Below are 11,996 nucleotides of genomic sequence, written 5' to 3'. Positions count from 1 at the left end.
TTGTATAATTCTGTCCTTTGGGGTTTTATCGTGTTTATTCAAGATGTTCCAGCAGGTTTTTCATCAGCACCCTCAGCAGAATGAGGTAGTGCCAGGCATGCTGCAGGAATCTAGCTCACAAAAAAATAACAGACCTGTGAGCACTTAGATTCTGAGGGAATTACCACTGAAACAGACGTATTCACCAATTAACCAAAATGCCACAGACAAGACAAATACAAGCAAATGTTACTTACAACTTATACACATACAGAATTTTGGTAACATTATACTTATTTTGTATATATTTGTAGTTGATTGTCACAACTGGATGCAGTTGAAGCCAAAAGATTGAAATCTCATACTCCCCAGTCACCCACTGACTAGCTTTTGGACTGATCCACTTGAGAAATGTGACATTACTTGGTCACATTTCTAAACTTCTCAGTCTGTTGATGCAATCTAACCCACTGGGTTGTGCCAGACTGCCCATCTTGGAAAATGGAACAGATATCCTGTTGTCTGTTGAACTTGAAAGGACATACAGGATTAAGAGTTGTTTTGGGTTAGCTCCTGGGGTACAGGTGTAGCTTTGGATCCATTATACCCACCTGTCTTCTCTTGATGACCAGGTTAATAGCTAATTACAGGCCAATGTCTTATGCTAAGAAGCTTGCTATCCCCAATACATACACATTTACATTTAATTACCCAGAAAACAAAAAAATACAAATGCATTTGTTGTGTTTATTTGCTCTGTGCACGCTGCCGCCATAGGCATGTAGAGCCTCGAGCTGGCAGCTTTACACAATAAACATAGCCAGTTCAGGGGTTCTTGTGTGTGCTGTGTTAGTTCTGATGCCATGTGATTGGACAAAGCGATTCTGACACGACTGTACAAGCTGCCAGTTCCAGGCTCTGCATGCCTATGGTGGCAGTGTGCAAAGAGCAAATAGAGTATAAAGGACATGGGTGTCCACTGTCCAGATGTTTGCCTTTAACCACTCCCTGCCGGGGATTCCGGATCCGGACACGTATGCTTTATATGTGTGGCCGGGGTCTCGGACAAAGGGAACAGGGCCTTGTAACAAAAGACCGTACTCGGTACAAAAGAACAGGCTGCTGGGAATTACCAACATTTTTTCACTCTCAAAAGTGGAGGTAATCCAGCCTTATTTTGAAACAGTATACCATGGTTTGGGGCATTTAGAGCGAGCGGATTACCACCGGGGACAAATGGGCTCCACCACCGCAGCGATGAGCTACACAGCACCACTACATGCTAATCTGGCCCCTATTGAAAAGAGGTCTGCAGCACACTGAGTCAGGTTTGTGAACAAAAGAAAGCTATATAACACTGCACAATCTGGGCTCTTTTTACAAGGCTGCAGGCCTGGCTGAAATACTCAGACGTCAATAGATTTTGTCTGTCAGGCTAGAGGGGCCACCAGACAGTCCTTCACATGTTTGTAAGTGTCCAGAAAATGAAGATAGGAATTTCAAAGAATTTTGAAAACAGAAAAAAATGATGAATATCCCGGCCCAGCATCATCAACATTGACAACTGCCCCAGCAGGAAATGGTTAAAAATGTAGAAAATAGACAGTCGTTGGAAACTACCACATAAATTATGCTCGTGCTAGAACAACTACATGCAGTTTGCTGGTTAATGCTTTGTCGGTCTATTTACACTCAACAGTGGTCAGACTTTTTAATGAAAGGAATCTTGAATTCTGCGTAGCAGTATGCCCAGTAGTTGAGTCAACTTCATATGTATGGCGTTAAGCATGTATTGGAGTCCTCCTTGCCAAATCTTGCTGAGCGAAATCTGTCCGTGTCCATTTGGCATAATTTGGGTGCTACGTAGCTTCAAGATGACTTTCCCTGTCCTGACTGTTCTGCCCCTCGGGGGCTCATACCAAGACTACAGCTATCGACTGTATAACACGTACATGTACTAGAGGTTTCACACTAAACTGTAAAGTACTACTGCCTCATTGCATGTTCCACTGTGCCTTTAGGCGGCTGGTTTGACTGTGCCAACTGCGGCAACTGCCAACTCCCGACAGGCTGTCAGTTCCTTACTCCCGACAGGCTGTCAGTTCCTTCTCTCCAGGGGATCTTTTTTGAGACTTTACGACTTGGTTAGATTCCAAAACCCTCTCTGCAAAGACTGGTTCACTCCATTCTCCTCCAAAATTGGCATTATAAGCCCCCCCCGGTGAGAAGAACTAATTAAGGCGATACTATAGACTATAGAGGTTATTCAACGATGTCACATTGTTACGTGACTTCCCAATAACCACCATATTGGCCGTCAAGCCGTTGCATAGTAACATGCAATTTGGATCAATGCTGAGAAAAAAATGACGAATCCCATGAAAGAAATCGTGTTTTCCGACACTGCTAATGACTTGGATGGAGTTCACAGGGCACAATGTATTTCCAAGATTTGGCAGTACTGTGAGACGAAAGTCAATGGAAAGTGCGCCAAGTTAGGGAATTGTGCTAATGTTAGCCCTATAAGGCCTACCCGCTTTGAAGTGAAGACTGCAGAGACGCGTGTGAGTTTAGAGTCCAGTTTGGTGTTGAATTACAGCAATCCATTTTGATCTTTGTTTTTGATTGGCAGGAATCCGATTGCAGATCTTGTGAAGTATCTTCACGATTATGGCACCCTTTGGCACAAACCATGCTCGTAGGTGTATTTTCACACGTTACCATGCATGCACTTGACGGCCAATATGGTGGCATAGGCGAAACCACGGACTGTATGATATCACGAGAATTTCCACTATATCAGACCTCAAACCATGCTATTGTAATAACTACGAGTCTTAGCTGTGTACAGCGCAAGCAAAGGACACCGAAATTTACGCACAGGTTGTCTGCTAACAGGAACTCTCTTCGCACCCAATTCAAGCCAATATTGAAACAAAAAAAAACCAACAAATGGCAAAGCATACTGTATCTGACAGAAAGATTTTGTACACATGTACACGGAGGTCGCTCAATCACTGCACTTATGGATTACACAATTTATATTACGTCCTTCCAGTAATGCTAAAATATTCAAATATTATATACATAAACTGAAGGCCTGTCAACTTTTCCAATTTTTTTTTTTGTGGAAGCGCAAACAGACGGTGACAGCACACAGATCATTTCTGGTGATTTCCCTACTTGTCAAGTTTCTGTCATGCAATATATCCAGCTTACCACTGGAACGGGTGCCTTTTGGCAACAGATTAAATCTTAGGGAATCACTGCTTGGACTTTGAAAACTTGCAAAACACACTTCTAGGAGGCCGGCGGGGTGGCTTGGAAAAGTGGACAGGCCTTGGCGGACAGCTCAAACATTAAATGTAGGGATGGCGGTTCACTTTTTACAGGCAGTTGTTCTTAGACAGTCGGAAGGCAGAACCGAAATCCCAACTTCCCTGGATGAGGTTGAAACTGGGCGAAAGTTTGTAAACTGTAGCTCCCTCTCTTGGCTCAAATGTGGAAGGGGGTAATACAAGAACCAGTCCATGTCACATTTTGACCACTCGTTTGGATGTCACACTGTACTGCATGAAGGTCTGAGCCTTTGCTTTCGACACCTGCTCTTATCTCTGCTGTCTATAGAAACAATTTTTTGGGGTGGCAGAGTGTCCATCCAGTGATCATCAGAGTGATATGAATGGCTAGTCTTCATTTCCAGCTTCTCAGACACATGTCAGATCCCTGAGTGACCATCATTTCTTAAACTTTGCCTCTTGCCTGATAGAAAGACTACAGTGTGTCATGCAGAAATTAAGCCTTAGCCATGCGCAATCCAATGAGAAATCACAGCATGTATGCCCAGGTGTGTTACACTAGACCAGTGCGTTCATGAAGCAAACAGAAGCTGACATGGAGTCTTTACTTAGAATTGAAAATTCCACCCGAGGCCCACACACAATGATCCCCAAGTAATTCCTTGACCATTCCTTAAGGTCTGTTCATAAATTCTCTCTTGCTTCACGCTGCTTGACTTCCACTAGAGACCTTGTCACATAACATGCTTCATCGGATCCTCCGAAAGCGCATGTGGAAAAAGAATCCATTTCCCTGCCTTAACTTTCTATTTCACATGACCTAGTGTGACCCTTTTAAGTACAATAAACTTTACACATGCCTGGACTCATGATGCAAACCGCATGCACTTTTGAGAATGCATAGGCAGAGTTACGGATATCTCGAATGTGTCTTCATAAATTGAAATGTTTAAAAATTTGCAGTAACACAAAGGCAGTGGATGTAGGTTTCTTATAACATGTGTCGCTGACAAGCCAGAAATAAAGAATTTTTAGACCCTGGGAATGTCGGTTTCATTTCTGCCCCCCCTTTTTCCCCTCTACCTCTTTCCTCCCAGCTCCTCCCACCTTTCTTTTTTCTTCTTCTTAAACAGCCAATTTGCTGATTTCCGTAGACTGTTTCCGATGCGGTATGGTGGCCGGGGTGGGGATGGTCTTTCCAGTGGCCGTGTCCAGGGGAGACGGTGCGGCCAGGGGCATACCCAGCCGGTTCCCGGCCAGGCCGGGCGGTTTCCCGCTGCCCGGTCTCAGCTTCATCTTACCCGACTGCTTCTCCATGTTGTAATCACCCGAGTCGAAGTATTTCACCTGGTACGGTGTAGGAAAACAAGACAAAAAAAAACCAACCTGAAATAAGTTTGCTTGTTGTAAAGTGGACAGCCTTGTAAGTCCAGCAGCTGGAATCGACTCTCTGTGATTCTAAGCCCCTGAGAGTTGACTATGAGCAGTGCCTGGTAGTTCTGAAGAGAGGCTGACTCCTGCCTGAGTTCAAGAGTGAATGCTTCTAGGAAACCACAGAATCGGCAGTTCTCATCAATTTCATCTGTGAAACATGTAACACAAGTTTAAAAAAGTGACTTGGCCTTGTAATGATCTCGATTTAACGATTCATTGGGCAGTTTTTCCTCTGTCGATTTTAGAGCTTTTCCCCTTGTTTGGGAAGAAGCTGAATGAAGTTGACTCTTAACAGAGTCATGGCTCCAGGACTGAATGGGAATCAAGCGGAAGAAGACGAAGACAAATGTGCCGGAAGTCAGCACTCAGAACACAATACTTACGCCTTTGTTTAATCTCTTGCGTAGGAAGTCGGAGCCACCTGGTTTCAGCTTGCCATATTTTGCAGCAAGTTTGGCTTCTTCTGTCTTTTCCGGAGAGAGCTGGGGGGAAGGAAAAATGCAGACAAAGTTCTCTCACTGCCCAGGTTAAGATTGGGCACAGACATTAGTGATGGTGACCAAACCTGTCAACTAAGACTTGAGTCTTACAGACCAAAATTGACACCTGTGTTGCATAAAACCTAGCGAGTTGAAGTTGCCAGTCGACCTTGACAACATCAAAATCTTACACCAGACAGAAAGAGCTAATCTAAATAACTTGAAAACATGTGAACACCATGACTGCTGACCAAACACGCAACACTGTAGGTATTATCACAGTCCATAACTATTTAATCACCTAAAGGAAAAAAAATGCATGTAGCACTGCTCCAAAAGTAAGTGGCTTCAAATGTGCGTATGTGCGTTAGTTTTAACTCCAGCTTGTAAAGGAGCCATCAGGTTAGCAGTGCTGCCCCGATGGTGTACCATTTTTGTCAGCCTTGAGCACTCCACAACCTGTTCTTCACATGTATCAGTGCGGAGATTATAACTGGACGGAGACCAGAGAGTGATTTAAAATAAAAAACAAAGTCCATTTTAAGATCGAAACTGTCCGGTAATTTTTGTTACATTTATTTTTGACTGCAAAAGGGAATAACAACTTTGTAAGAAGATGAAGTGCTCTACAGCCTTGATGTTTGTTCACAAGTATAAATTTGGGAGGGGGGGGTGTTAGAACACTTGCAGAAATTATGAACCATTTAGGGGAAACACTGTCAAGGAGACGTTCCCTTGACAGTGTTTTGTGTCACTGTTAATTGAGATTTGCTGCCTGGACCCTTGTGGAGGTGCATTGGCCAGGGTCATTTGTTCTTTGTACCTGCGGCTTGACGTCAAGCGGCTTCTTGAACGATCCCTCCTGTTTGTTCTCTTTGTCCCCTAGTGATGTCGGCAGAGGGCCGGGCTTGTCCTCGCTGGCTTCGGGCTCCTGTGTAGTCCCCTCCTCGGCCACGGGTTTGGGTTCAGGCATGGGTTCTGGCTGGGTCGCCTGGGGCTCCTCTGCCTTGATGCTGTCGTCGGACATGGTGGTTGCTCTTTCAAAATGGCTGCAGTGGAGACTAGATTCAAATGTTGCAGAATCACTAGAAAGCAATTTAACAAATGCATGTACGTACGGAAGAAAACTTATACTGTACTAGTGGAGTTGCATGTAAGTTGGCATTGTGGTGCTTATTTTCAACTTACCCAATTCTCTTGACCCAAGGTTAATTCCAGAACTACTCAGGCCAACATACTGGTATGAATCACACTTTCAGTCCTTACCTGATTGTGTGGGGTTTCCTTGGAATATTTGTACATATATGAACTGCCCGTATTAATATTTGGATATGGTTGGCAACAGTAGAGTCCTGGAACCATCCATAAACCTTGAGTACCACTAATTTATTTCACTCAAATTAGCTCAGAACCTGAAACAAAATCCTCATATTTTATCCCAAGAACAGTCCTGAAACTGTCTAATGCAGTGTAGGATTCAGTGGGATTTGGAGATTCCAATGATGGTGGTAATGTTTACTTACACTCAGGAAGAAAGGACGTCAACCAACTTCACTGTTGAAATCTGTTCATTTTTTTGTCCCATTAGGAAACACCACTACTTTGTGCAGGTCATGCCATAAGCCAAGTTTGAGTTATCAAACTACGACCGGCAGTAACATACACTGATATAGAAAACGGCCGCCGGCCCATACACATGGCTTCCATATGTGACATCAAGAGTCAGATGCAGCCAAGTAAATCCAGTTGTGACTTGTTAAAGTTATTACAAGCGCAAGGCCCCGAAGAATGGACCATGACTTAGATTACCGATGCACACTAGTACACTAGGAACACGACTTCGTACATTTTTAGCTTCTTTCCATTAACAGGTGAATATGTATAAACAGAGCAGCCAACTTATCCTCCAACTATTTCGGTAGTAAGGGACAGTGAAAATGTATCACGCACCAGCAAATGTTGGTGTTAAGAAGGTAATGCTATTTTCAAACGGGACAAAAAACGAACAGATTTGTAAAATGAATTTGGTCAACGTCCGACCATTTTTTACTGCACGAGTGTGGGGTCCAGGGAACGGAGGCGGGGAATGTAAATTTCGGAAACCCCCCTTTTTAGTTACTTTTACAAATAAAGGTTGCGTCTGGAAAAGAGTATTACTCGGGCAATGTGTCTTTGATGTCGTGAACCTATTTGGGTGACAGTTGGAAGAGGCAATTGGGCGAAAAATGTGACTTTCTTACCTGATATCTGTCAACGTAAATGCATGGTTAACTTGACGCACAAGCACAGTCATAGCGGACTATACAGGTACAAGTTATATGAGCTTTAGCAGTTCTCTTCAACATCACATTTAATACTCTTACTCCTCAATCTGCTTTTTCGACTAATCAGAGATCTGCTTTCTAATGAAACTTTGCAGTAACCAATTACAGACACTCTACCAAGCAGGTTTGACAACATCACAATGTGGTTGTGTGCCTGCACGGTCTAGCTGTTGTATATACACTATTAGCTCTACTGAGTGGAGCGTTAGCATTCTTTTTTTTTTATTTTGAACGGGATCGGTCATACTAACGCTCCATGACATTACATACAGGGTTTGTCCTTAACTTTTTTTCTCACTTGCCAGCCGGACCAACAGTAGTGATGGCTTTTTACTAGTCCGCCAGCATTTTCACTAGTCCGCATCTTCCCCCAAATTTCAATATTCTTTTTGGCATTAGTGTTTTCTGCTCCAACATCATGTGTACTCGATGAGTAATCATAAATGGTCATGGAAATTATGAATTTCCAGAATATTCATGAGTATAACTCTACTCAACCAAATTAAACACACAAAGTGGTTACCTGCTGAAAATGGTTTGTTTTATTCACAATCCAAGAGACAGAAAAAAAAACCCATATCATTATGAACAGTTTATGGACATGTACATGTACATTTTATGCAGTATGCACATGTACCGGTACACACACATACATGTATGTACATGTACACCCGGCGAAATGTACATACCCTGTACAGTACATGTTCATTCTAGACTGTGTCCAGTACCCGTAGGGCGCATTCCACCAAATGGTTGTATTTCTGCTTGTGAGCTCATTAATATTTAGTGATCCTATGGGGTGATCATAGAAATATTTCTATAAATCCCGAATTCGGGACTGATAATTTCCAGTTTGGGGTATTCAGAGCTGAGCGCATAGTTTTACTACTATTTTGGAGGTATCTTCGGGGAAAGGCGAATAAAAATAAATTTCGTGGCTGATCCCCGTAAAATTGAAATAATAAGTGATCTTCTGGCCACAAAGTTGAATTTCCAATGAAAAAACAGAGGCCGACCTCTTCCCAAGAGTCAACAGGTGACGCTATTTCGGTCTGATTTTTCAATGTTTTCTGTGGGCGCGTATTTGGTGTTGTGCAACCCGTAGTGCGTGAACCAAACATGAAATCACAACCTTGACATCGCTGAAGTCACAACTATCAATGACCAATCAGAAAAATCAGTATTGCATATTCACAGTAACGTAATGCGTACACACACATCATACACACGCGGCACGTCAACCGCGTGGGATGTATATTCATGACTTACACGTACCACTATGATGCAACGCATGAAAGCACGTGCTGATTTAGATCTTGTACGCACAATCAACGTTAAGTCATATCATTGTCGAGACGTACCGGCCACACGCGGTAGTACAGTAAACGGCACACAGTTAAGTGCGATCCCGCTGCAAGTGATTGCGGAACAGGAGTTTCAGACGATTTACTGCCGCTGCATTCCTAGACTTCAGCATTACTTCTGCTGGGCTGGTGTCAGGGACCGAACTATTCTCGGTTGCAAAAGGTTCTATTTTATTTGGTTCAAAAACCAGCAGCAGCAAGAGGGCATGCATCACAATCAACTATTTCGCCGCTTATTTCAGAATGTTGATTTACTAGACCGCCGGACTACCCAGACGAGGGCTTTCGCTAGACCGCCATGGTTTTTACTTGAATTTGGCTAGTGGACCAGCATTTAGGTTGGACCCTGACATATAGTAAAGTGACTACCGTTCTCCAAAATTCCCTGTAGTCAACCGTATTTGGTCGGGGCCCGTCTTTGCATGTAGGCCTACACTTGTGAACGGCGTAAGCCTTATCACAAATACTGCAAAAAAGGAGCAAACATTGCCCCTTTCTCCTTCCCACAATGCCTTTCTACCATTGTGCAAAATCACCCGTGTAGTATTTACAATAAGGCTTATGGGAGTCCGACACTGATCAGGAAATATTTGCACATTTTTCTGGAAAACGGCATGGTTTGGGCCCATTTCTTTCTTGGTGCAAAATACAAATATATGTAAGCTACCATAACTAGAGCTCTTAAGACTTGGGGGAAATGGAGCATTTCTCTGGGTGGGGCCTACACAAAATCCCTGTTCGTGCCCTGTTAAAACATCATGTAGAGCCTTAGGCCCCACAAATACATGTAGGGCTGTAGTCAGGTCAGGGACCAAACCACAATCTAGCGACGTCCCTAATTTCTGCTTATGTCGCTAGTTCAAGTGGCAATGATGTCATTGTCCTCAGGTCCCGTAATAATGATGTATTTTTCCCACGCGATTTTGGGAAAATAACAAGATTTGAAATGCCGGCACCCAACACGGCCACCTTTGGTGTTACCGTTGGAGTCTATGGCAAAATTGTTTTCGATCACTATTTTGGAAAATCGCCACGGTAAACATAAAATCTGCAACGATGAATCGATGGAGATTTATAATGGCAACATTTTCATGCATAAAGTAAACTTCGACAAAGTTTCATTTTTTTCACGTAAACATTTTCATAGGCAGAGTTGGACTCGCCTGCCTACCGAATTCGAAACTTCCAGTGCAAGATTTGACCGAAAAATCTCCTCGATCCGCTTTTATAGATACCAAATGAAAGGAAAATTTCATTTACGATCTTGGGTAGCATGTTTCCTTTAAAGTTGATCGATCAGAGGATTTTGTTTTGAAGCTTTTGGCTGATAAAGAGATCGATGTTATCTGCGAACCGTGATCTAAAAATAGTTCAATAATTACGTCATCGTTGCACAAACGAGCGGCGTACGCATAGTCTGGCGTCGTCGCTAGTTTGTGGTTTGGTCTCTGACCTGGTAGTGGCTCTCTTTCACAATCTGTCTCTTCTCTGTCGCCACCACAGCCCTATACCATTACCGGTAGAGCCTATGGCCTAGAGGGTTCGTGGGAGCGGGGCGGACGTCGGACCCCACAGTTCTGGGGGTAGGGCTCGATTAGGATATGGAGGGACTCAACTCGTCTCAAGCTTCACGTTGACATTCATCGCCACCAGTTCCCCTGCAATGTTTTATAACCCACGGCAGTGATACTTACATTAAAAAATATCTTCCTACTGATGAGATCTTCCGACGTCTGACCAGAAATCATCAAATATGCAGGTTTAATGTAACTACAGAAATCTACCTGCGCTGCAAAAAAATATGGAAGATGGCGCCGGTATTACTAAAGGTAACGCTTGAGGGCGCCCGTCCAATGATACAGTCAGAGCTAGAGCCACAGTGGTCAGATCAGTATTCACATGACTGCAGAGAGAAGCTGCCATAGGGGTGCAGACCACTAATTCAAGTGAGAATTTCTGGCCAGCTCATTAGCATTAAAAGTGTCCCCACAGTGTCTTTTGAAAAAGGAGATTGTTTGCCCCCCCCAAATGACGAGATTGTGTAAATCGTTGCCGGGATCAACTTCCTGGGTCTTTGAGCTTTCATATGAGAGCAGATCTATTCATAGATATATTTTTTCTCAAAACATTTTATAATTAGTTCTTGCCTTGTTTTATCGGTACGTACTGACATGGGTGTTGTTTAAATGCTTTTGTGTACGTGTGTCTTTGTACATTTTACGTATACTTTTTTGTTGAGTGTTTTATCCCAGTTTTTAATGTGTTTTTTCATACCCAGCCTGAAATTTTAACTGTTATAATTCTGTTTTATTATAAATGACGGACTTAACTCGGGGTAATCAAGAATAAATAAATGAATGACCCCTCAAAACAGCCTTGAGGGCCCATCACCAATTTTTTGAAAATGGATGCCCACACTTCATTGTAAATAGAGCGATTTGGAGGGCCCCGTTTGGTCCGATACTTTCAGAAATGCAAGCTGACAGTCCTTCTGGTAGATTCATCCTCCTTAAGTTCTCAACAAACCACCCACTGAGTCCACGTGCCACGAAATGGTCGGTCCGCACGAGCAATTATTGGGCCTACTTACTGGCCTTCAACTATGCAATATTGTAGAGAGAGTTGCGCCAACTTCGACTTTGGAACAAAAAAAGCCATTCCTTATGTGTGCAGCACAGCATGTAGCTATATTCCACGTGTAAAAAAAATGTTGGTAGTTGATATAAAACCCAGTTTAAAAGGAATATACATGTTAATATGAACGGTTTTTGGAGCAAGCTTGCTCTTTATCTGTCTTTTCGTTATGATGCCTAAATCCTAGAATAGAGTGAGAAATGCATGTATGTTTTGGAAGGAAAAAATATTATCTTACCTGATTTGCTTGCCCTTTAGAGTTAAAAGCCAAGCACACAAACATAGTGTGGGATATAACGGTTGTGCTCACAATAATATTTTCAAGGCATCGCTGTGTCGCACTACAAGTTTTGTTCTTTCTTTTTCCGTTGATAAAAACATGTTATCAGCCAAAAGTCCATGTCATTTTAATGATAAGTGAACATCAGCTGAACACCAGTCACAAGCAATGTACAACACATGAACATTTTGGTTGGTAATCCC

General features: G+C 42.9%; 1 protein-coding gene across 2 annotated transcripts; it reads right to left on the bottom strand.

Moving 5' to 3' along the window:
- Window positions 1-10,734, bottom strand: LOC110988488 (cAMP-regulated phosphoprotein 19-like). Of its 2 annotated transcripts, none has more exons than XM_022252039.2 (4): window positions 10,574-10,734; window positions 6,015-6,252; window positions 5,096-5,194; window positions 1-4,625 (listed from the first exon to the last, which is right to left on the bottom strand). In XM_022252039.2, the coding sequence occupies exons 2-4, from the start codon at window positions 6,216-6,218 to the stop codon at window positions 4,404-4,406; spliced, it is 525 nt and encodes a 174-aa protein (XP_022107731.1). In that variant the 5' UTR covers window positions 6,219-6,252; window positions 10,574-10,734; the 3' UTR covers window positions 1-4,403. The 2 variants fall into 2 exon arrangements, with proteins under 2 accessions (XP_022107731.1, XP_022107740.1); XM_022252048.2 differs by having other exon boundaries at window positions 6,015-6,276; window positions 10,574-10,717.
- Between the last annotated feature and the right edge of the window lie 1,262 nt (window positions 10,735-11,996).

The sequence above is a fragment of the Acanthaster planci genome, linkage group LG05 (assembly GCF_054643075.1).
Source record: "Acanthaster planci isolate LZ-2023a linkage group LG05, COTS_SCS, whole genome shotgun sequence".
Taxonomy (NCBI): domain Eukaryota; kingdom Metazoa; phylum Echinodermata; class Asteroidea; order Valvatida; family Acanthasteridae; genus Acanthaster; species Acanthaster planci.
This window is presented reverse-complemented; position numbering and strand designations above follow the sequence as displayed.